Source organism: Centruroides vittatus, unplaced genomic scaffold, assembly GCF_030686945.1.
Source record: "Centruroides vittatus isolate TY-2023 unplaced genomic scaffold, ASM3068694v2 scaffold_861, whole genome shotgun sequence".
Taxonomy (NCBI): domain Eukaryota; kingdom Metazoa; phylum Arthropoda; class Arachnida; order Scorpiones; family Buthidae; genus Centruroides; species Centruroides vittatus.
This window is the reverse complement of record NW_027122718.1, coordinates 2,149,991-2,177,529: the sequence shown is the minus strand read 5'-3', so window position 1 is coordinate 2,177,529 and position 27,539 is coordinate 2,149,991. Positions and strand designations below refer to the sequence as shown.

The 27,539-nt window shown below is 32.2% G+C and overlaps 1 protein-coding gene across 3 annotated transcripts in view; it reads left to right on the top strand.

The window, feature by feature from the left end:
* LOC136990201 (sushi, von Willebrand factor type A, EGF and pentraxin domain-containing protein 1-like) overlaps positions 1-27,539 on the top strand; it is a 104,831-nt gene extending 77,292 nt beyond the window's left edge. For all 3 annotated transcript variants that reach the window (XM_067288573.1, XM_067288572.1, XM_067288571.1), the window contains 7 exons: positions 3,434-3,592; positions 5,006-5,140; positions 9,940-10,119; positions 18,070-18,240; positions 21,474-21,647; positions 22,270-22,461; positions 26,863-27,539. In XM_067288573.1, the coding sequence (XP_067144674.1) occupies positions 3,434-3,592; positions 5,006-5,140; positions 9,940-10,119; positions 18,070-18,240; positions 21,474-21,647; positions 22,270-22,461; positions 26,863-27,068 (1,217 nt within the window). In that variant the 3' untranslated portion in view covers positions 27,069-27,539. The remainder of the gene's footprint in view (positions 1-3,433; positions 3,593-5,005; positions 5,141-9,939; positions 10,120-18,069; positions 18,241-21,473; positions 21,648-22,269; positions 22,462-26,862) is intronic.

Sequence of the window (27,539 nt, the reverse complement as noted above, 5' to 3'; positions counted from 1 at the left end):
AGGTATTGGATGGTGAAGTGTGGCTTTGGCCAGTGCTTCCTTAGTTGACACAAAGGATTGTTCTGCCACTTCTGACCATTGCAGAGATCATGATTCTGCTTTCCGAGTGAGTGACGTACATTTCCCATTCTTTTTTCCTTCTAGTAGGTGCACTAGCAGGGTGAGGGTGTGTGCTGCTCGAGGGATGCATCTCTTGTAGAAATTTATTATGCCTAAGAATTGTCTGAGTTGAGTGAGAGATGAAGGTTTGGGAAATTCTCGGATGGCTCTGACTCTATCAGGGAGTGGTTCCAGACCCTTTCCGGAGACCTTGAATCCGAGAAATTCAATTAATGGTACGCCGAAGGTGCATTTTGATGGATTTATGGTTAACCCATATTCTTGGAGGTGTTGGAATAAGGCACGAAGATGCAAGATGTGTTCTTCCTGGGAGCGTGACGCTATTAATATGCCATCGACAAAAGCATATGCGAAGGGAAGTCCTCTGGTTACTTCGTCGACGAACCGTTGAAATGTTGCAGATGCGTTGCACAATCCAAATTGCATCCTGGTACTCTCAAAAAGACCAAATGGTGTCGATATAGCTGTTTTGTGCACATGCGGTGGGTAGATGGGTATTTGATGATAGGCCTTGATTAAGTCTATGTGAGAGAAGATTTGTGTCCCGTGCAATTCCGATGTGAAATCTGCGATGTTTGAAACACCGTATCTGTCCTTTATGGTTTGTGCGTTTAGAGCACGATAATCTCCCACGGGTCGCCAATCCGAACTGTTTTTCTTGGTGACCATGTGGAGTGGTGATGCGTAATTGCTTTTTGATGTTCACATATGGCCGAGAGCTATCATCTTATCGAATTCGGCCTTAGTGATTTTAAGCCTATCAGGTGCTAGGCGACGTGGTTTCGCAGTTACGGGCTAACCAACAGTTTCTATATGATGTACAACATTGTGTTTTACGGGTTGGTTAGGACGTGGAGGTCTGGTGATCTCAGGAAATTCTTCCAATATCTTATGATATATGGAGTCATTGGTTGTTATCTTAATAGAGTGGATAAAGGTTTCTAATAATTTGCCTGGAGAGTTCACCTTTGTCTGAACGTCTGTGAGACATTTGCGTCTAAGATTCGGTACCAAATGGAAATGATACAAGAAATCTGCACCTATTATTGCCATTGACATGTTGCCAATAAGGAATTTCCAGCGAAAAATTTTCTTTAACCCAAAATCAAGAGTGAGTGTTCGTTGGTCGTAGACATGAATTGCAGTTGTGTTTGCTGCCATCAAGGTCATTTGAGATGTGCGCTTCTTTTGTGACGAGGAGGCTGGGAATATTGATACGTTGGAACCTGTGTCGACAAGAAAGTTTATGTTCATTCTCTTATCTAGGATGAACAGGCAACGAGATTATCCTGGCAAAGTGCATGTTGCCTCTACGCTTTGCCGCTCTCATTTGTTGGAAAACTACATGGCAGAATACATTTTTGTGCTTTTGTGCCAAAACAGTTGTGGTACCAGCAGTAGTTCTTGCTACTGCAGTGAGTTGAATTGTTGCGATGTCTTGAACTGCTGCTGGAGTGTCGAGAAAAATGGTCACTGCAATCCCAATGTGCCTACGTTAGTTTATCGATTCGCTTGTTAAGTTTATCTATTTCGACTAGTATTTTGTTGGTTACGGTATCGGTTTTCTCAGGTTGCGACACTGAAGCTATCGTTGCAGGGGTTACTTCCACCATGCGGTCCGCTACCTCCGCTGCTTTGTCTATGTTGAGTGGGGTAATAGCGGCTAGGATAGATTGGACGGAAGTTAGAAGGTGTTGTATGAATAACTCTAGTATAACTGCGTCCGGGATTTGAAAATTTTCCTCCCGATGCTTTAGAACACATAGTAGTTCGGAGGGTTTGCGATCTCCTAGCTGTTCTTCGGCCAATAGTTTTCGTAACTCTTATTAAACGATCCGGCGAATCGTCTCAACAAGTTCCACCTTTATGTGGAAATAATAATGTCTCTAACCGTTGATGTGACTTCTGGTGGTAAATGGGCCACTGCGTAGTTGAACTTTCTGGCACTTTCCGTGATCAGCTTTGGAGATCCTAGAGCAAATGTGCTTTTGCACATGTGGAACCATAAGGCTGGATCGGAAAAGTTGTATGGAGGGATTTTTACTGCTCCAATCTCAGCCATGATCTGACGATTGAGGTCTTTAGGAAAAGAACGATGTACATGATGAAGGTTCCAATGGGTGGATTCAGTAGTTTTCTTAGTCAAATTATGTTCTTTGTCTGGATTCGGGTCACCAATGTAGTGTTTTTACTGCTATTACTTTGCTTCTTGTCACTGCATACAAGAAAAAAGAATGAGACAAATCATAACAAAAACTAAGTTTATTTTCTGCTCACGTAACAGTTACATGACTTGACAGCGTGGCTAACACAGAACAACTGAATGTAAAGTTCTTACTGGGAGAGTCCAGTCCCATTCCAGGAAGTGATAACTCTTACCACCTGGGGTTCATTACAACTATTAAGATGTGGAGGGTGATGTTCCCCACACAGTGTTAGTAGTTAGAAGATGTTTATTTTGTGTTTTCCTGTACACTCTGATAATGGTGACTACACACTCCTTCCTTAAGTTCTTCCTCTCACCATGTGCACAAGCCACAAACTGATCTTTTCTCTCTTGTATGCCCTTAGACACCTCTCCATTAGTTGAACTGACTACCTCACCTTCAAGAAGGAATATTATTAAGATTAGAAAATTTCAGAGAAGACGAAAGGACAAAGAACAGAGAATAATACAAAACTATATAAAACTAAAAACAAAAGCAAAAACTAACTAAAATAGACGATGGCATACAGCTACATCTATTAATTTTATTCTGTACTATTTCTTTTCCCATTTTTCTAGTATATTTTTTAGATAATTATTCAGCATCATTTTCTTCTTTAGCATATTGTCAAATAGAACAAATAACCTATTTTGAGGGCATAATTTAGTTGTTCTATTTTCATTTTATTTATACTCTGCACTAAATATGATCTTTTTCATGTATAAAGAAATATTTGACTTAAAGTGTATTACTTTTTGTGCATTTAGTTTTTTATGAGTTTTAAATTTCACTCTGCCTTTTTTCTTTTGTATTGTAGTACCTAAATAATTTATTTCATTCTTAATCTCTTCTTGTATTTTACATTTTATATTATTATTTATATTGTTAATTTTTACTTATTTATTTCTTTAATATTAATAATAATATCCTGTATATTAGACATTGATAGACAAATTTTCAAAGTTAGGTTCCCAGGTAAAACAACTATGGGAAAAATAGCATTTTGTCAAATGATTTTTGTTAAAGTTTGGATATTTTTCTTGTGAGAAGTGAACAAAATACCTTGCTTACAATGTACTTATTGTGAACTAAAATATTTTTTTCAGATGATGATGTAATTATTACCATACGAAACAAGAATTTTACTGTTTTTCCTGGTAATTTAATTATGGTGGAGAAGAATACTGCATTGGTAATTACATGCAGTACGGTTAAAAGAGATAAATGGCCTAGACTATTAACTAATGCTTCTAAGCAAGAAAAAGGTAACTTTTTACAATTTAATATTTAATAAACTTTTAAATTTTTTATCTAACTTACCAATAAGCTGAAACAGTTGACAATTGACACTAACACAAACAACAAACACTGTACACTACAAGCCAACCAATGCCGTATGTCATCGGGCCAGATATCGGCTATAATACTAATAAATACGGCATTGGTTGGCTTGTAGTTTATAACGTATCGGGTTTTAATGTTTGTTCAACAAACACTGTACATACTTATTCCTGCTGATAGCATTTAATGGAAATTACAGATGTTTTTGGCAGCATCGAGAGGTTTTCCTCGGGTAAAAAAGCCATTCCACAAATAGAACAAGGAAGAACATATTCAAAAATGGAAAAATGTTCCAAACAGAATATGATGCAATTTGGAATTTACAAGGTAAAATAAATGACAAAATAAGGTTTACAAATGATATTTATTAATGAATGACTCTCTTTTAAATGTTTAAACACCATCCTACTTTAAATTCAATACCAAATTTTAAACATCATTGTTACTTGACAATGCCATAAATTTGTATTTTTACATTAAAAAAAACTATTTTAAAATTTAAAATACACTGTAATGTTAATTTTTACATGATTAATGACATGATATTTAATAATGAGGGATCTTATAAATCTAAATATTCTTACAAGAAAAACTGAAGACTTGTTTTGCATTTCTACTTATTTTATACTTTTGCAAAAGTAATGACATTTATAGTTTTTTTTAAATAAATACAGAATTAGGTTTTATGTGTTAGTGTATTAGTTGCATAAACAATTTTTGAGCAAGCATTATGTGGTGTAGTAACTGTTGTAGTCTCTCTAAGTTGAGTGTGAGATACTATTGTGTTGCAGAATTGGGGTAAATGTTGTTAGTTATACTTATGGTAATTTTAACTATAGTATATTAATAAACTTGTAATATTTATGGGTATAGAGCTGTGGAAAGGCAGGGGCAGAAGGGGTATGTGCCCAGGGTGCTAAGATGAGGGGAACAAAAATTTCAAAATTGTTATATGGGCAAACTAACAAATTCATAGAAAATTGTCACATACAGGTATGAAAAAGTATATTAATAAAAGGTATTTTTTATGGTTGTTAAATTTATAACAGACTTATGAAATGCTTATCCAAAAGGTGCCATATTTAAGTTTGCCCCTGGTGCCAAATGCCCTGGTTATATAAACTGTGGCAATTTTATTATGGTATAATTGATGAATTTCTGTTTTACTAATTGGTATTTCATGTACTTTGGTAAGACTTATTTAATTTAAAATTTTATTTTGATAAATAATGATATAATGAAAAATTTAAATAATTATAAGAAGCTTTTAATAACAATGTTATGATTAAATTAATTCAATGAATAATAATCTAATAATAATTAATATCTTTTATTAGTTAAAGGGATTCAATCTCAGAGAGGTTCATTCTATATTTATATTGACATTTTGAATATGACAAATGATTATTCTGGAAACTACAGCTGCATATCACCTAGAAATGAGCATTTTGTATTGATTAAAGTTTTTCCAGGTATCAGTTCTATTCTAATATGTTATGGATTATAAGATATTTATTGCATAATTATGAATTAATAATATACTGTAATTAAATTTTCAATTAATTAAAATTATTTTTATTAGTTTTAAAAATTAGCAAACACACACAATTGTTTGAAGATATAAAGAGACTAAATATCTTGCTTCTTTATGTCTTTAAGCATTTGTCTATTTAGATATTATTTATTCCAGGAATTTATCATGTCTGAGATATTCTTGCAAAAATTGCCCAATCAGATGGAATTATTGCTTTCAATAGAATTTCAAATTACATAAAGCTTATCTTCTGGATATCAACAAATAACAAAGTATTTCTAAGCACAAATTATGACATATAGAATTAAATAAGAGTGGATACTGTCTTGTTGGTGAATCACCCTACAGTGAAGTGGAAGTTGACTCTGGGTACACGTCACGATCCCAGGCTGGGATTCTCACTTTGTTGCATAGTTGCAATAGTAAAGATCAGAGCCTATGTAACAAATACATTGGCCCATCATAACCTGACTCAAAATTATTTTTTCAGTCTTACTTTATATTTAAGAATATAATAAATATCCTTGGAAAATAATTTTATGAAAATAGTAATACAATGTAAATTTTAGGTTGCATTTAGTAATAATATTAGAACTTCTATTATATTTTTAAGCTTAAAAAAATCATTAACATTTTTAACATATTGTCTAATGTTTAAGGGGCCCACTTGTCATCATGCAAACTGACACTCTGGCCAGTCTGCCACTTGCCATAGGGATAAATATTAGGGGAAAGGGAAAAGGGAGAAACAATACCTTAGGGATTGCTTTCCTTTTAACATGACTCTTTTTGGCCAGACTACTTTATTCCCTCTTTCACTGGCACTGTGATGATATGAAACAATTTCCTTTGGGTGAAAATACACCCGAACAAGTTTTTCTTATCTTCATATCTTCACATTGTACCATCCATTTCATTCCAACTGCCTGGCTACATAAATAATGCCATAGCTGCACTTATTACTATCATTGCAACATTTGATACAAAAAGAGTTACAATTTATTAATAAGTCCTTCCATCCCATATCTTGGGTTTGTTCCTTAAACATTATCAGAAGATTTCAAAAATCAGGATTTAACCTTCCAATAAAAACCACACCTACCCTTACACAGAATACTATGTAATGACAGGAACAAATTAACTATGTTAGAAAAAGCAGGTGTGTACGTAATTCCCTTACAACACCAAAACAATGATGAAAAAATGATATATATCGAGGCCACAATTGCAAAGCCAAATATTAGAACATTAAGATGACATTTGTAAAAATAAAATTTCCACAGAACTATCTATTCAATAGAAGGGTTCTCAATTATTACTTTACACCTCTGTGGAATGAATCTTCCATCCTCATACAATGTGAGGACCCACAACTGTTTATTCATCTGGGAAACATTATTAAGAAATTGGAGCCATGTAATAGGCCCACTCTAAAGCTCCCAAAAATATGAGTTTCACTATTTAATAATTTAAAGAATTAAATCACAGCTGCCAATAATTTTCAATTATAGTTTGACCATAATTACATGTGTAAGTTTAATAGGCACCATTAAAATTTAACATGTGCACTCATGTTAATGTTAAAATTTATATCAATGTTCTAAAATTTGTATAATGTCTTCTTCAGACAAAACAAAAACATGTCAAAAGTGCTTGTGAGATATTTTGTGTTTTCTTTTTGTGCTTTACTCATCAAAATTTATTAATGCTGAAAGACAGTGATCTGAAACTTGTCTGATAAAAAACTGGTGTGACAAAATAATCATTTTTAATACACTCTGTGGAAACTACAAGGAGATATTTCTTCACACTTCTAAATGAAAAAGAATGTTGGCACAAGGTACGTATACAGTTGAATTTTCTTTTGGAGTGCATGGTATGACACTGAAGTGTATCACATTAGATTACAAATGCTACTGTCAAAGCGAAATTACAAAATTTTTCAGTTTAATTTTTAACATAAAACAATAATGAAAATTATTGTTTTATGTTAAAAATTAAAATAGAATTTATAAATAAATATAATTACAATCTTAATCTCTGCACTCAAAGCTAGAACTAATTTAAAATCAAAGACACCAAAAAAAACCTTACACGTTGTTTCTAGCAATTAAACTAATAAGCACAAACGTTTTCAGCCATTTTGAAAGGCCTTCTTCAGGTGCACTGAAGTCGGTCGGAATGTCTGTTAGCAAATATTTACGTGACATCATTGTTTATGAAGGGTTTCTTCTTACAAGAGACGTCATAGCTAAGAAGGTTTAAACGAAACTGACATTGGGGGAAAATATTTTAAGACTAACCAAGCTGCGTGAAAGATTGTTGAAGATATGAGAATTGTTAAAAGCGGAAAAAGAAACTAGATAAATTTAGAAACTGCACGAAAGAACGAAACGGACATGGTGAGGGTGGATTGGCCTATTTAATTAAGGGGGTTATCGAGAAGTGACTGCCATGCAGGGGGAGTGAGTCTGCGTCTCTGCTGTTAATACAGTTTCCTTTGAGGAACTTCGTAAAGATTTCTATGACTTCGATTGTTCTAAGTTTGCTAAAATCAAGCATAGGAACAATAATCTTAGCATCCTCCCATTCGGCCGTTATATTGGGTTCACTTGAGAATTGGGCTAGGGTGGAATTAAATTTTTTGTTGTACGTGTTGTACTTACACTCAGCTATCCTTTTGGTAAGCAATCTGTTGGTTGAGCCTATGTAGGTTAATTTATTGCTTGGCTTAAATCTATTATCCACAAGCGGAACAGAGTAAACCCCTGGTATTCTGGCTTTGCTGCATTTATCCTTGTTATTAGTCAGAAGTTTATAAATCGTAGGGTTGCGTTTGTATGTAAGGCCAGCATTGGCTTTTTTGGTTAAGCTTTTATATGCTTGGCTCAATCTAGGGTCGAAATCAACAACAAATTGTTTACTTCGCTGGTTAAGAGGACGAGAATTAACAGTTTTGTTAACTAAGAAACTATGTATTTTTTGGGCTAGCATATCTATAAATTTACCGTTGTAACTGTGGGCTATGGCAATACATTTTCATGTGTTGGATTTCACGAAGCGTGTCATTAATGTTAGAGCAATGGGTAAAGGCTCTGCGGATCAAAACCCTGTAAGCGGATACTTTATAGGTAAAGGGGTCGTTTGAGGTTGAGGGGATGAAGAAAGGTTGAAGATTAGGCTTATGGAATACATTGGTGGTTATACAACCGCGATTCAGGAAAATATTGAGGTCAAGGAAATGGGCCATCTTATCATCCTGCTGATCTAGCTCTAACTTAAGCCCAAACGGATTGTTATTAACAGTCTGCAGCAGCCTATCAACATTTGGATCTCCAAATAATAAGAATATCATTAACATACCGCATGTAGAGTTGATGATATTCTTATTATTTGGAGATCCAAATGTTGATAGGCTGCTGCAGACTGTTAATAACAATCCGTTTGGGCTTAAGTTAGAGCTAGATCAGCAGGATGATAAGATGGCCCATTTCCTTGACCTCAATATTTTCCTGAATCGCGGTTGTATAACCACCAATGTATTCCATAAGCCTAATCTTCAACCTTTCTTCATCCCCTCAACCTCAAACGACCCCTTTACCTATAAAGTATCCGCTTACAGGGTTTTGATCCGCAGAGCCTTTACCCATTGCTCTAACATTAATGACACGCTTCGTGAAATCCAACACATGAAAATGTATTGCCATAGCCCACAGTTACAACGGTAAATTTATAGATATGCTAGCCCAAAAAATACATAGTTTCTTAGTTAACAAAACTGTTAATTCTCGTCCTCTTAACCAGCGAAGTAAACAATTTGTTGTTGATTTCGACCCTAGATTGAGCCAAGCATATAAAAGCTTAACCAAAAAAGCCAATGCTGGCCTTACATACAAACGCAACCCTACGATTTATAAACTTCTGACTAATAACAAGGATAAATGCAGCAAAGCCAGAATACCAGGGGTTTACTCTGTTCCGCTTGTGGATAATAGATTTAAGCCAAGCAATAAATTAACCTACATAGGCTCAACCAACAGATTGCTTACCAAAAGGATAGCTGAGTGTAAGTACAACACGTACAACAAAAAATTTAATTCCACCCTAGCCCAATTCTCAAGTGAACCCAATATAACGGCCGAATGGGAGGATGCTAAGATTATTGTTCCTATGCTTGATTTTAGCAAACTTAGAACAATCGAAGTCATAGAAATCTTTACGAAGTTCCTCAAAGGAAACTGTATTAACAGCAGAGACGCAGACTCACTCCCCCTGCATGGCAGTCACTTCTCGATAACCCCCTTAATTAAATAGGCCAATCCACCCTCACCATGTCCGTTTCGTTCTTTCGTGCAGTTTCTAAATTTATCTAGTTTCTTTTTCCGCTTTTAACAATTCTCATATCTTCAACAATCTTTCACGCAGCTTGGTTAGTCTTAAAATATTTTCCCCCAATGTCAGTTTCGTTTAAACCTTCTTAGCTATGACGTCTCTTGTAAGAAGAAACCCTTCATAAACAATGATGTCACGTAAATATTTGCTAACAGACATTCCGACCAACTTCAGTGCACCTGAAGAAGGCCTTTCAAAATGGCTGAAAACGTTTGTGCTTATTAGTTTAATTGCTAGAAACAGAAAAAAAAAAAAAACCCCTTATGTTGTCTTTAATTACAGTCTTGTTCAGTAATATGGAATTTTCTAAATAAATTAATTCAGTAAAGTTTTTTATATTATTAGATCCTGTAAAGATCCAGTGTCCAATACCTCAAAATCCAAAAAATGGTCAAGTGTTTTATGATTCATTAACATATAATTCTGAAATCCGTTATGAATGCAATTATAATTATAAATTAGTGGGAGAAGCAAAGGCCAAATGCAATGATGATGGTCAGTGGTCTGAAGTTCCAGTTTGTCAAGGTAAACTGTAATTTGGATATGTAATAATTCGGTTTTTCATTTTATTTTGATGTGGAGCAGTGTTCCATAACAACAATTCATGACTTATTTCCCATCTTTATTTCCATTTTTATATATACATTTTAGGAGTTTTACCTCCCCTCCTTGGTATGGTACCTGTTTGTATACATATTTATTTTACATTTAGGAAATTTTACATGAAATCTAATGCTTATTTACATGTATTTCAGTTCAAAACATCATATGGATGTTTTGAACTGAAATACATGTAAATAAGCACTAGATTTAATGTAATACTAAATGTATAATTTAGTATTATTTTTAAAGGTCAGTCACTTATACTGATTGTGGAAACTTCACTTTTAAAAATTTGGTGAAGCTGGGTATTCTTTCCTGCTATTCAGAAGATTATCATATTATTAGTTTCCAAAAATGTTTTATTTCTAAAAGATTTTGAAAGAGTTTTTTTTTATTTCTAAAAAATTTAGAAATAAAAAACTAGAATGTAATCAATTAAAATACAATATAAAAAACTTTACTTAAAAGATACACAACCAAAGGAAGAGGAAGAAAAAAGATAAAACATCAAATGTTCTCAAAATACAAACGAAAACTTAATATCATAAAAAATTTTTTGAACAAAAACAACACTCATAACAACTGATAAATTGAAACAATCGATAATAAGAGGATCATTCAAAAAGAAACAAGCCAGAGGCTGGAATGTGAAAACCAATGACAGAATTGTAATATTGTTGCTTGTGTAAGAATGTGTGGTTCCAACAACAGCACAGAAGATCACAGCCCGCCACTAGAGGGTCACAGGTGCATACCATGTGACTACAAAGCTAGCAGAAGCATGCATCAATCGTCCACCATGGTCAGTCGTGCACGACTGACCACGATGGACGATTGACTCGGTGGTCCCGTGTAATGACTTCATCAACCAGCTGGACAATGTCATCGGTAATGCAGTGCGGTGTTCCTGACCGTGCATCATCGGCTAACAACACCCACCCTTCCCTGAAGCGCTTGTGCCATGCCTTGACTCTTGCAAGGGACATGCAGTGTTCACCGTACACTTGTGACATTCATCAAAGAATGTCTGTTCCATTACTCCTTCCGCTGTCAGAAAATGAACAACACCTCTTTGCTCTTCTTTTGACGCCTCCATTTCACCGTTTCACTGTTTACAACACTATTGACTGTGGTGCACGATTGACATGTGCTTCTGCTAGCTTTGTAGTCATGTGGTATGCACCCGTGACTCTCTAGTGGTGGGCTGTGATCTTCTGTGCTGTTGTCGGAACCATACATTTTTACGCACGCAACGATATTACAATTCTGTCATCAGTTTTCACATTCCAGCCTCTGGTTCGTTTCTTTTTGAATGATCCTCATAGTTACAAATGGATGGGAAATCACTAAAAAGCAAGAATTAATAAACAACAAGGTATATAAAGAATTGCCTATCAACCAAACTAATGCTACCAGGGCCAGTTTAACCCACTTTTGGCCCTAGACATTTTTTTCTAACCGGCCCCCTCTCTCTCCCACAAGAAATAGAGCATACAAAAAATATAAAACAATAAATAAAACAAAACTAATGTGAAAAACTAAAATAAATCTTAAATTTTTATTAATAAAAAATATTTAATATACAACAATAAATTTTAGTTTTTCTAGAAAAGTTCGAACAGTTTGTTTATAAATTTTAAAAAATTGAAATTTAATTACTATGTACTGTATACTGCATTACTACAAACAAACTACTTCAAACAACCTTTACTCTGCAGTAAAATTAATTCTTTACTCTAACGTTTTCGGTTAGCTTTACTAACCCTCTTCAGGATTGACAAAAACCGTTATTTCGAAAAATACGTTCGAAAAACTCTTTACAATTTAGAATGCTTTTAAACTTTCCGGCTGCACAATCTCAGATCATTCTTTCACAGATGCATACCGGCCGCTCTCCAAGCAGAAGGGATTCGATACGATGCGAACTGGGACGATGCGAAAATTGTACAGAAAGTGGCAAATATAAAGCAACTTAAATATATGGAGGCGTGGTGTATTGGCAAGTACAATGAAAAAGGGCAAAGCATTAATTTTAAAGAATCGTATCGAATCCCTTCTGCTTGGAGAGCGGCCGGTATGCAGCTGTGAAAGAATGATCTGAGATTGCGCAGCTGGAAAGTTTAAAAGCATTCTAAATTGTAAAGAGTTTTTCGAACGTATTTTTCGAAATAACGGTTTGTCAATCCTGAAGAGGGTTAGTAAAGCTAACCGAAAACGTTAGAGTAAAGAATTAATTTTACTGCAGAGCAAAGGTTGTTTGAAGTAAATTGAAATTTATTTTATTAAATGTCTAACAAAAGTTGTCAGACAATAACAATATTACCTTAAAATATTAATTGTTTAATTTAACCTTTTTGGTTAATATTTAAATAATATTATATTTTACACATGAAAGGTAAATTGAATAATGAAAAAGATAATTTAAATAAATGCCAAGATAGTTTTAAAAAAGTAAGTATATAAATATGAATAAACCTTATTTAAAAATTTTTTCAAAATAGACAGTTTGACCAGGCCCTAAACATTTGTCTCATTTGTCTATATTAGGGGTGGCCAACAAGTCGATCGCGGTCAATCACTCGCAATGTCTTGACTTAATGTGTTACACTTGTAACTGAATGCAACGCATGAACATAACACACAAAAGCAACAATATGCATGCAGTTATGACTGGACTCGTAGAAAACAGCCATTTAGCTTGTATATTTTGTACTGTCATACGGTAACTTCTTTTCTTTAGTATTAACAATATTATTATTATTAATCAATATTATTTATCCACGATGATAACGTTGAGTTTCAATTTTTCTTCTGTTTAAAATGTAAGTACCTTTTCTTTTTGTTTTAAATTGAATTGTGGTTTTTCTTACCTATCTATTTACTTGATAAGTGAGCGTTTTTGGCAACAGACCTCTATATTTTTGGATTTTTGGAAACACATCAACTGAGAAAAATATCCCAGTATCACCAAATGTAGCAAATATATTTATTCTTGTTTCGCATCTTCATATCTGTGTGAATTGGCATTTTCATACTTAAAGTTAACAAAGGCTAAACAACATTCTGTCCTGACTGATTCCCATACCGAAGACTCATTATTATTATCTTTGTCAGGCTACACACCTAATTATGATTTTTTGGTTAGAGACATGTGAACTCAGTCCTCCCATTAATGTTAAGGTAATAAAATAAATTCTAAATCTGTCTTTATCTGTAGCTAATTTGAATTAATAAATATTTTTTTAAATAAAGACAAAATCTGCCCAAAAGGGATCACCATTTATTTTCTCTGTGTTCCAAGACATAATAAATATTGTTAATAATTACTCATGTTGTTTTAATTTCCCTGGACGTGAATTTTTTGGCCCATTAAACAATTATGTTGCTTTTTACATGGGTAGATATACGTAGTACGATCCAAAAGTTCGGGGAATGCAGTAATCTATGATAACAAAAGCATGTATTTCAGGTTACAGCATATAAAATGGATTCTACCAAACCTTATCTATGTGTTCAGGATAATTTTGCCCATGTCACGTGATTAAACCGCGAGCGCTGCCGTTTTTTTCCAGGGATAGTTAACTTTGTTCGGCGACGTAATAAAAGTGGAGTTTCAAGAACAACCCCCAACATAAAATTTTGTCAGCGTTTAGGTAAAACACCTACGGAGACTTTAAAATTGCTAAGAAAGGTTTACGGTGATTCTATCATGGCGAAGTCGAAAATGTACGAATGGCATCGGCGTTTTAAAGAAGGCTGAGAATCCATCGCAGACGATCAACACTCTGGCCGACCTTCAATTTAACGGTACACAGGTTTGTTTATCCTGCGATCACATTGAGCATTGAGAGACAACTCAACATTTTCCTCGTTCTGTTAAATCGAAAGTCGGCCAGAGCGTTGATCGTCTGCGATGGATTCTCGGCCCTCTTTAAAACGCCGATGCCATTCGTACATTTTCGACTTCGCCATGATAGAATCACCGTAAACCTTTCTTAGCAATTTTAAAGTCTCCGTAGGTGTTTTACCTAAACGCTGACAAAATTTAATGTTGGGGGTTGTTCTTGAAACTCCACTTTTATTACGTCGCCGAACAAAGGTAACTATCCCCGGAAAAAAACGGCAGCGCTCGCGGTTTAATCACGTGACATGGGCAAAATTATCCTGAACACGTAGATAAGGTTTGGTAGAATCCATTTTATATGCTGTAACCTGAAATACATGCTTTTGTTGTCATAGATTACTGCATTCCCCGAACTTTTGGATCGTACTACGTATTATAAGATTAAAAAGGCATAATAATACACTATTTTTTGTCAAAAATTCTAATTTAACATTAACAAAGTTATAAACTATAGATCACAGCTACCTCAACATATAAAATGCTGTGTTTTTTATGGAATGGATAAAAAGTACAAAATAAAATTACTAATCAAAAATAAGAAGAAAAATGAAATATTAAAATTGAAAAGAAAATGTACTTAAATAATTTTCCCAAAGAGTAATCAAAAAATGGAGAAAAATATAGCCCAAACCAACTTAAAGTAATAAGTATACCAACAATCCTAAAAATCCAGCAACAAGTTGCTTAACTTTCCTGGCAACATTTGGTGACACCCAATCTGTTATGATATTTTATTAAAACACTTATAAAATGGCAAAAACACTTAATTTTGAGGGTAGGGATGGGTTTTATAAAAAATTGTAAATGATAATAATGAGTAAAATTGTCATTAAGTTCAACTCTACTTGAGATATGACACACGACCCTCTTTAAAGGTTGAGGAGTGGAGAGATAATCACCAAAATTTAATAGCATCAATTCCCCTAATAAACAAATCTTCTTGCACAATTTCAGATATTTTTGACAAAAGGCACAGGAGTTATTGAGCTTCAGAGAGTAAACAAATTCATTTCCCACACACATACACACACACACACAGAAAAAACCCTGAATTTTTTTGCATTTCTCGACATTTAGGGTCCCCAAGCCTGAAACTGTAAAAATCTTGGGGAAGGGTCATTTTTTGACTGATTGCCATACTTTTTCTCTATTTTATATAACAGAGCCAGGAAAGTAAAAATGACGAATATTACATACAGTTCCCACACGAGACATATCGGGAGTCATGGCAGCGACTCTCCGCCAAGTAAAAAAAAAAATCACTGACTGACTATACAGTATGTACAGGAATCAGAGTTGCTGATTTTTTGGGTTTGATTTCTTCACTTCTCAATCACTAAAGTAATTCCAAATATCTTGTTTGAAAGAAAATTGTTTTCTTAAGTAGTATGCAAAATTTCAACATTTTTCTACAAAGCAGCTGACAAAATATAAGCAATTGAAAAATGCAAAAATCACCAAAAAAGCTGTATTTTCTTCTTTTTCTTCATTCAGCACTGCAGACACTCATAGAGGAAAAACTATTGGGTCTAGAAAGCTCAAATTGTAATTTTAAGCTTTTCTCATTATCAGTGAGGTGCTTGCAAAACTTCCAGGTTGATAGGTGAAAGTTCATGGGGTTTCCCATAGAGCTAATTCAGTTTTATGGCTTAATTTTATGCTTATAAAGAGAAAATTGCATGGAAACAAATGAATCTTATTCAAAATGTTACTCAGAATTACAAAAAGTCAAATTTATGCTAATTAAAACTTTCGTAACAATTTTTCTAAATGATGTATTGAAAGTATTGATTGGCAGTGCATTTGGTCAGCGGCACATTCCGTCATCAAGCGCCAACCAAATTGTACTTCATTCTCTTATGTCTTGATGTAATAATACAATTATTAAACAAAAACAATTGATATCCAAACAAAAACATCTGAGATGTTAAAAAACTTATTTGATCATGACATAATATTAATCCTTATCAATAAAACTTTAAACATATAAAACATTCCAGAAGAAAAGAACAAGACACAAATTACTAGGAAAAATCAAATGTAATATAATATAGTATTGTGAGATATATCATATGATAGGGTTTTCGTTAGCATACTAAGGCAAATACCCAACAAACTAAACACACAGTAGATGTGAGAAAATTCATTTATTTATGCGTGATATAATTATTTACAGGTTCATTCAAGGATGTCAGCTCTTGATTGGTTTCTCCAGCAGAAACTTTAAACCCAGTCATCGGTGGAAATTACAAAATTAATAAATGACCACGACACACCGAATTGCAATAATACTAATCCAATTCAATAAACAAGAATAATTATTACAATGATAATTTTTTTTAAACTATTAATACTACACTTACCCTACTATGGAAAATTGAAGATAGGGGGAGAGAATTAGTAATGATGGCAGATAGGACAGAGCAAAGATACACAGGTCCTCTGTCGTGAGAGGCCGAGGGAAACTTCTTGCCCAAAATTCATATTTGCATTTTCTTCTCATTGGTTCCCGAGGGTTTTTATTTATGTCCAAATTGTCGACGACTACAACTTGACCAGTTGCATCGGCATCCAACTTGATCAGTTGCAAGTTTTGAACAAGTAACTGGTCAAGTTGAATGCTGACTTCATTACACTAACTTTGGTCCAGGAATTTCAAGTATTTCTGCTCAAAGTTATCACTCACCCATCTACTTAGGTATCAGACAATATCATGTCTCTGCCTTTTCATCATCCTCTCTCTTTGAGCACTAGCTCAAAAGTGATCATTCTTTCCCTTTATGCTTTAAGGTAACCTTGTACTCATTGTACTGGTTGTTCCATGAAGTGGATTTCATCTCTAAGAAAGGAAAAATTAAGGAGAATAGAAAGTTCTAGAAGGGAGAAAAATGTATTAAGGACAAAAACAGACAATATGGTATACTGCCACAGTATACAATGTACTGTACGTGAACCAAAAACATGTATCAGCAAAACAAAACAAACTATTTGTGAAATATAAAGAACATAAAGCAGATTCAAAATACACTAGACCTAATTCAGCATTTTGTGATCATTATACTTTCCACAACTGCGAAACAGGTAAAAATAGCATTAAAGTTCTCATCTTTAAAGACAATACATAGATCAGATGATTTAAAGAAAGTATATACATTTGGAAAAATAAAGACAATTTAAATAATAATAAAGGATGGAAATAAATTTGTACTGAAAAAATTATCTTGTAGTCAAAAACATCCGTATGCAACAGCACCACCTAAAAAGAAACATAGTATAAAAAAAGGGGAGTAGAACCAGTGAAGAGTGGACAAGAAGTAAGAGAACAAGCTGGACAAGAATTTCAATGAGATTTAATGGCATATTATTCATTGCTTTTAGCTCTTACTTACTATATTAAATTGTGATAACCTAACCAATTTTATAATTTAAGGCTTATGACTCCAGTGAATATATTATTACAAACCAGACTTGTTTATTTAAAATCTAAATTTTACAGTAGTGTAGAATAAAACTTACAATAATTTAATTTTAACTAATATACACTAATACACCTAAAATGCATTACAGACTTTTTGGAGTCTCTTTTCATTTGAGGTTTGATGGAAATAAAAGGCATGCATTGTTGTTATGGCACACTGTTCCACACACAAAGAAATGACATTAAAATTCTTAATGAATGAAACAATGTAGTTCTGAAAAAATATTGATTTATAGTAACTGTAACTTGAATGATTAATCAATCAATTACCTTTAAATTTTTTTAGATATATTAATTTAAACATTATATCATTATTCTGTATACCATAGTTATTGCATATTTAATTGTATCAATAATAAATATTAACTAAAATTCAATATTATAAGTTATGATCCAGTAAAGAAACATTTCTAAAACTTTGTAATTCTAAATGTTATAAAAAGAAATAATAATAAAATATTATTTAAAATTATATATACAAATATAATAGGCACATGTAAACATCCTGGATATATTGAACATGCAAATATTGTGGATGATAATTTTGAAATTAATGGTGAAATTCATTACGAATGCACGGAGGGATACAGATTGATTGGTAATGCAACATTACGTTGTCTTATAACGGGTGAATGGACAAGTCAAAAACCAACATGCAAAGGTAAATATTAAACTATATTAATTAAAAACTAAGTGAATTTTTACTAATTAATTTTATTCAATAATTAGCAATTTAAAAATTAAAGTTTTTTAATGCACATTGATTATTATAATTAAAGGTTCAAACATTTATTTATAATAATCAATGTGTATAATGTTAGACAAAGAAACCAGGATAGGATAATGTATTTTGATGGTTTGGAACAGTGGCACCCACACTACAGTACCCGGGCCAAATCTGGCCTTTAGCACAGTCAGTTTGGCTTACAAGTATACTTGATAAATATAAATGATAGAAATAGGCATAATTTTTGTATATACGAAATTTAGAAAATATATTTGGCTCACCTACTTATGACTTGCGATTTGGCCTGCCAATCAAAAAGTTTGGGCACTACTGGCTTAGAATAAGAAAAGGCACACATGCCTAAAGTGATAACTCAGAAAAATTTGGCTGATGCAATAATTCAAAGGATTTCATCTATATAAACTAACACACAAAAACAAAAAACCAGCATATATGGCAAAAAAACTCACATTAGTGAACACAAATAAATTTATACAATAATAACCTTGGAACAGCAAAAAAGTTTACTAACTATAATGTTTTTGGATGTCTTTATGTCTTTCTTCCTGTATAATACTAAGTAGAATAGAAAAACGTTATAGTTAGTAAATTTTTTGCTGTTTCAAAGTTATTGTTATGTGAATTTATTTGTATTTGCAAGACAGCTCTGATTTAGCATTAGAAAACATTTTTTCCCATATTAGATGGACATCTTCAGGCTCTTAACATTCTAAATTTGAACTGTTCAAGATGGAATGCCTTAATTTGAAATATGCAAACTTGTTGAGTGATGGACTGGGTGCCATATAAATCTTGTAGACCATATAATTATGAATGTTTTCCTCCATTTAATGTGAGGGAAACTGTTCACTAACATGAGTTTTTTTTTACCATTTCTGCTGATTTTTGGTTTTTTTCACATTTGTTTATTTAAAGTTAACCAAGTTATTTGTTTTCATTTATTCTTTACTGTCACAATTATAATTATCAATTATAAATAATAGAATAATACAATTATTATAATGTTTTATTATTATAATTCTTTAATACAAATTAATCCAAAATCAGTTCATCAGTCATTTAGACAGCATTTTATGTAAATGACATTAAAATTATATGACTTAATTTGAATTTATATTGATTTCGGTGTTTTATTCTATTTTTGTATCGAGTTTTATTTATCATTGTCTTTTCTCGATGCATTTTTAGTATATTCTAATTGTATTCATTTTATCTCTCTAAAAATAATTATTCAAACTAGTGGTTTTCAACATACCAGATTCTAATCTTCTCTTTTCACCCAGACTGCCCCAAATTCTCTCCTATACATTAAATCATCATTTAGAAAGGATTTTCAGCAATATAAATTCCTTTATAATTGTAAATATTGAAATGTGGACAATTTACAAAATAAAATATATATATATAAATATGTTAATTAAATGTCATAAATCATAAAGTGAGCAATAATATATTTAGGTCTTTCAGGATTGCTGTAGCTAATTTGTTATTATTTGGAAATTCAACCATACCAACTGTTTTTTTTTTTAGCATAAATTATTTTGTTTGTCTTTCAGTCAATCATCAATCTGTTCAACATGTGTAATTACCAGACATTTGTAATTTTTACAAATGTCTGGCAATTACAAAATTGGCTGGGTAATCCATGAAGAAATTTCAACTGCTTCAGATCAGTACATTTGCCATTCTGTTTAATATGGAGATTCTAGATATAAGTTCTAGACATCTCTCTAATGTTATGTGATTGTTCTCATTGACCAGAATGCAAAATTTACAACCAGACAACTTTTCTTACTAGCAGTTAAATTTTACTGAACTAAAATGGACTATTGTCTGTAATTAAGGTGACCAATCATCCTCCTTTAGGGAGGCCAGTCCTTCTTTTGTAAGTTCTGTCCTCCCTCGAAAAGTGTCCTCCTATATGTCATCCTTTTCGATATTTGAAGACGAATCTGTAAATCTCCATATTCGATTGATGCCGAGCCGATCCGTTGCATGTAATGTGTTGTGACGTGTTTGTATTTGACACGACGGTTCATCGAGGCTTGGTACAGCGCAACAAGACGCGATTATGAAATGCATGTGCTCTGCACAGGAGACCTCGAGAGAGAGTGCTGCATGCAAGTAGCTTTGTTTACTTCTTACCGAAACACAACATGGCACATACACATGCAGTAGAGATTATTATAGTGTATTATTGTAGCAATGAATAAAATGTTTCTTTTATTTACAATATTTTTTCCTTCAATTTATTTGTGTCCTCCTTTTCATTGTAAAAAAGTTGGTCACCTTACTGTAATGAACATTTCATTACAGTTTTTTGAGTCTGATGAGACTGAAAACATTAGTTCAGTAAAATTTACTGCTGGAAAAAAATTGTCTGGCTGTGAGTTTTGATATTTTGTTTCAATTGTGTTTTATATGAGATGCTATTCTTTGAGAATTGAGCTGTCCAAAAGCATGGTATTGATAAAACTAAAAGTTGGTTTTGCAACACAAGTCTTTGTTCATCCTGTAGCATTCTACACTCATGGTTATTGCATACAATACATCAATACAAAATACATCCAATACATATTATGTTGCATTTCTAGAAAAAACAGTGCAACACTGGAGAACAATACTACACCTTATAGTCCAGAGGTGGGCAAGCAAGAGTTCGGCGGGAGCCGAAATGTAGGTTTTGCAAAATGCACGGGAGCCGCAGTTCTGTACTGTCGTGGCGGATAGTATGGTAAGGCTAGGAAGGATAGCACTTTCAGCAAGAGCCGCATTTGCCCATGCCTGTTATAGTCCAAAGAGATTCCTAAAACTACTGATTCTAAAAGTCTAAAGTTAATAAATTAATTAATATCTTAAAGAACAAAACTAAATTTATTAATTAGTAAGAAAATCAACACTGTGCTGGAAAATTATGTAAGATGTTGATTTTATTACTAGTTATCCATTCCAGTTGTAATTTTGAACTTTAAATTTATTAATTGTTAATCATATCTAAAAATATTTATCATGCCTTAAGAAATAAATGTGCTTTGAAAATAATTCATTTTTTAATTGAAAATGAATATTTATTTTATTAAATTATCTAATTTTTAAGCATATAAAATGTTTTCGTGAAAGTATTTTTAAAATTTTGTTTTTTACAGAAATTCGATGTCCAGTTCCGCATCATCCAGAAAATGGGGAAGTTGATTTTTATTCTCTAACATATAACTCTGAAATTACTTATAAATGCAGAGATGGATATAAATTAATAGGAGAAGCAAAAGCTAAGTGCCAATATGACAATTATTGGTCAAGTACTATTCCTACTTGCAGAAGTAATTAATATATTTTAAAATTTTCTAAATGAAATTAAGAATACAGTTTATTTAATTGATAAATGGGTTTTCAAATACATTATATTAATAAAATTTCTTTAATACATGACTATTTTATTATGAGAGTAGTTTTATTTGAAAATAATTCATTATAAAAGCATTTTTTATTTTAATAAATTAAATAAAGTGATGTAATGTAGTATGGCTCAATGCATGTTTTATATTGGTCTGTTCAAATTTGAATTCTACACGTATGTTCTATTTGATGCATTCCAATTCAAAACAAACTCTGTAAACCTGAAGATGGAATCAGATGGATTCTGGAAACGTAAATTGCTACATTTTACATATTTAGAGCAAAACCATGTTGTAGAAGTACTGTGTCGTACGAGGGATACCTGTATATGAATTAGAAATTTTTAAAAATTTAATGAAGAAAGGTTGTGTACAACCTATTTTTAATAAAAAAAATCATAAATTTTTTACAAATACAGGCATTTATTATAAATATTTTAAAATCTTTTGTGTAATTTCCTTCGTTAATTAAAAAACATTCTTACATCATTTATTGCAATATAATTTAATTATATTTGTAACTAACAAAACTTTAAATATTTAACAGAAATCCAAACATGTAATGTTTACGATCTTATTGAGAGATTATCTGAAGATACAGCTGTAGCAAGTAACATCACTGAACATGTAACAAATGGTACAAATGTAACATTAATATGTGCGGGTGACAATCTTATACTGTTAGGTCAAAACTATGCTACTTGTCTAAATGGATTGTGGAAAACTGGAAAGATTGAATGTAAGTACATTCATTATTGCAGTTTTAGAATAAATTTAATTTTAAATATAAAAATTTTATTCTGGTTGTTATTTTTTAAACTAAATTGTAATTAAACTATTAAAACATTAAAAATCGGTTAGTTTAAGCTAATTAAAAATCAAAACAAGCAGAGGGAACTTAGTTAATCAATCACATGGACACTGTGGAATTCTGTGAGGCATCCAGAGTCAAAAATTTTGACACATCACAGCATCAAGAATATTTAACTTTTTTTTAAAATTCTTATGGCAATGTCCCTTTTGATTGTATCATTTTGTTTTCTGTAAGAAGCTTGCTCCTTAAAGAAAAACATTTCATTTCATTCAAATATGAGAATTTTTTTTTAATGTAGGTTTGTAAATGAACCCAATTCCATGTCAGAAAAAAAAAATGTTTATTTTGCAATTTTTGTTACAAAACTTCAATAATCACAACAAATATTTAATACATCAACTTGCAATCTTAAAAATCTATTTTAAACTATCCTAAAGCTAAAGAAGATATGGGAAAGGAAGGAGAAATGAGAAGGGTTAAAATGGGAGAGGTACCTCTGAGCTCAAAATTGTGGATGAGGACAATAATACTCTATCTAAACATAAAATTGAGACAATTCAGTATCAAAGCAATCCTTTCTATCGTTGAATTTTCTTTTAGTTTATGATTTTATGGTCCTAATCTCGTATAAACTGTGGTTTCTACAACCTAGTGAGCTTTTTCTTGAGCCTTCCTTCTGTATATACAAGAACCTCCAAGAGAAAAAGAATGTTCCCATTCTTCAATCCACCTATTACATACAACTCTCACTCAACTCCTGCTGGTTTTATTACTTCCAGGCAATAAACTAGCAAGACAAAAGAAAGACAGAAAGAGAAAGGCTGAGAACATTTCAGAAACACACAAAAACTACTATAACTAAACTACAGTATATTTACTTATGTGTCAGGTGACTGTCACACATTTTATTTTGGTGCATGAGTCAGTGTAGCTTTGTAATAACAGACGTGTGCACTAGGCATGCCACCCTTTCAGACTTTCTTTCAGAGTCCAATTCTTTAATGTATGATAGTTTGCATCACTTTATGAAACTTTGCTTATTATTATAAATTAGAAACTTTATAACAATTTTTGTAATAAATCTGTACAATCTAGTTTTAGTCACACCTGTGTAACTAGGTATTTAGATTAATGTATGTTCTCTTAGCATTATCTTACTTAAATAGAGTTATTCAAAAATGCTGATTTATTCAAACCTGAAATAACATCAACAATAATGACTAGGGCTGCGCTAAACCAAAATTTTGTTATCGACATTGGGCTTGATATCAAGATTTCTTTGATATATTGATATTCTAGATTTCAGGATATTGATATTGGAAACACACATTGGTTTTGGTTTTACATATTAGTTATCAGCACAGCACTTGTAATGACATGAAAAGATAGAAGAACTCACAAAGTTTCACATACACATTAGAAGTGTTCAGTGTGGCACCATTGAATAATTTATCACAGATGTCAAAAGTGGTAGTCCAGTTCTCTCCAAATGTGTCCCAGCATATCCTTTGATATCAATTTGCTTTGGAGATGTATTGTTTCAGATTATCCAGGTGCTGTGGTATTGGGGACTGTTACTAATGTCCACCTCAAATGCTAATATCTTTATATTCTAACACCTAAAAGTAAAGGTCAGTTTCCCATAGAAATTCGTTCTGTGAAGCATTCCTCCTTGGCAATTGCACAAGTGTTGCATTGCCTTTTCTCATTAATCTATCTATCTTTATGTGCTTAACTGATTTCCTTAGCTGGGAATGTGTTGTCAGGGATCCATGACTTTTTAGGAATAAAAGCACCATATTATATTGTGGAATTAAAAAATAATGCTTCTTGTAATATTTACTTTTATTAAAACACTCATCAATATCACACCTTTACATCATCCAGCAATATTACATTAGAAACAAACATTTTCAGCATAGTTTATGGGTCTGCTTCAGGTTCTACACCTTTGAATTGTGAATGGTTTACTTAGTTTTCTACAATTTGTATTTGTAAAGAAAGTGTGATATTGATGAATGTTAGGATAAGTTGCAGCTTTAAACAATACATTATTAAAACACACATTAAAGTCGGGTACCCTTTTTTTGTCTGGGCCGTCCTTTTCCTATTTCCGAGGGGATCCCAAATTTTATGAAAATTCACTTCTAGCCTATTCTGCCAATATAAAAGAAACTAATGAATGTTGTCCCATGCAATTATTTTTATGTAGTTATTTGTTCATCGTTTATTGACCCAAACCATATTTCTTGTTTTCAAGGCCAAATTAGCCCCGAGTTAACCAGCGCATCTTGTGGCAGGGCTGATCCAACATCAAATTGTAGAGTTTGAATCTTCTTGCATAATGTATGATGCCCTTTTTTCACTCTGTGGGCACCACTGATTACAGTTTTAAATTAAAATATATAAAACAAAAACATTGTTCTAAGAAATACTTTTAAAATATATAGAAAAAATATTATTAATTTAATTCCTCTCTAGGAAATCTGACAAAAGTTTTCTTTTATTAAGGGGATCTAGCAGAAGGTAAAGTTTGAGAAACACTGAGTTAATGCATGCCCGGGGTATTTTGTACTTAAAGATGTAATTTTTCCAACTTTTCAAAATTTTGCACCAATTTAAGTTTTCTGCTTACAATTTAAACAAAGATGGATTGTTGACAGTGGCACCTGCAGACTATAAGAAAGGGCATTATGCAAGAATATACCCGTATATATACAGGTATCCTTGATTAATGCAGTTAATTAATCCCTTGATGCTACCACGTATATCAAAATCACATTAATCAAATATACTGATACCTCGGTACTCAACCGAGCAATCACGACCTGCTAGAGCAAGTTTTTCGTTAATAACAAATATTTTTATTTTAATTTTGTCATCAGTAAAAAAGTTTTCTGTGATAAAAATGAGTAACTAATTTAAAAATGAAATGAAACCTTAAGCTCTCTTGGGGATTAAGAAAAAGACAACCTGATGATAAGGGGGGCACATGCCTCAATATATGGACCGTTTATTTTGCGTTTTAGTTGATTCAAAAATATAAATAAAGTGTACTAAGTTTGGCAATGTTTCTATGACTTTAGAAATATGTAAGTTGATTGCAAAAAGACTTCTATGTGAATTTAACTAAATTAATATATTCTTTCTGGGCCATAAATGGAGTTACACCACTTTCATAATCAATGCTTATGCAATGTCATTTACCAATGAATTTTTTATTGATCAAAGCGTATGGTTATTTTAAAATGCTAAGTGTGAATTGTTTATAAATAAAAAGTTTACACTAAATTGTATGATATTATGTGATTTCTCAATTTTTTCCAAAACTGGACTTAAACCACTTTCAAAATATATGGTCCATATGTGACCCTGATTGTGTGATGATAAGAATATTAAAATCAATGTGCAATTATTTATTGTGACATTGTCACAATGGCAGGCTGCAATTTTTATTTAATTTAAAATATATTCTCTCCACCTTAAATTACTAGTGGCTTGCCCCTGTAAATCATACTTTTCCTTTAACAATAGTGGTGCCAGTCATTTATCTAACACTTTTCAGGAAAAAATTTTTGAATTGAAATAACATGACTTCCAGTTTGCATTGGAAGTTTATATATAGTTAATTGGGTTTCCTGTCCCTAAGGTTTCCATATCTGGTCTTGTCTTTCATCTATCTAAACTCTGTTCTCAAGATTAAGGAAGGACAGACAGACAGACGACAGTGAGAATTTATAGGTCTACAACTTTTTCAAATTGCAGCCCGATTAACCATTACAGTGAAATGTTGATTTAATTTGTGAGGTGTAAAAAATATTCAAGTGCTTTATACCGATTTTTAAAAATTTTTTTTGTTGCTATACCAAGTTCTTAGGCAGATTTTAAACCTGGCACAGCCATATCAAATGAGTTAATTTTAATTTTTACACATGCAATAAGACTATAATCTTATAATGCAATAAAACGGTAAATATTTTAAAGTCTCAAAATCAGACCTTATAAATCATGATTACACTATGTATTGTTTTTTTATTTTGTTTATTGTTTGGAAAATTAATAGACATTTATTTGTTTTACTGACAGTTACATATATTTATCATTTTTCATTCTTCTGTAATTTATTTCTTCAGATTTTTGTCTTTATTTTAATTAAATTTTTCCATTATTTTTTTCTAATTAACAATTTTACCAATAAGCTATTTGATGCAATTGGAATGTACCCAATGTTGTAACAAAATAATAATGTGAATAAATGAAATTACTAAAGAAGAAAATTCCTGACCTAAAAATTCATATTTATTAATAGAGGTTTTGTATTTGTAGGTGTTTACGGGTGCTATCCTATTCGAAAACCAGAGAATTCTTCTTTGATACTGGAAAACTACAAAGAAAGTTACAGAATCGGGGAATCGATTATTTTTTCGTGTCCAGAAGACGAAAAGCTCGATGGTGATTTAGAATTGATCTTCTGCTTACATACTGGATGGTCTGATAATCACGTGCCTAAATGTATACCTCTCGAAACTTAAATAACAATTACAGCAAACCATTTTGGAGGTTGTTTTGTAAACAATATATATATTTTGAATATTAAAAAAATATATATTTCTTGTCAAACGTGACTAGTAATCATGGCCTACATCATTTTGTGTTCCATTATCGAAACGGTTTTTGAGTGTCAATAATTTTCTTTTGAATTGAATTAACGAGAAATGAAAAATTATGCGGATTTCTGTTTTGTTTGTATTAATTAATCATTTATGAATTTAAATGCAAAATTGTGAGTAAATCAAGAAAAGGCCAAAACGTAAAATAATGAGCAAATTATATAAATCTAAATCTGTTTTTATTTATTTATGTAATTTATCATCCTGTTTAATTCTAGTCACCCGTAAGTTCGTTGGTGAAACTTTGGATTTAGTTAAATCTAATATCTCTTACCAATTTATAAACTATTTTGTATCTGCTTATGAACTATTAAATGTTAAATAAACACGTAA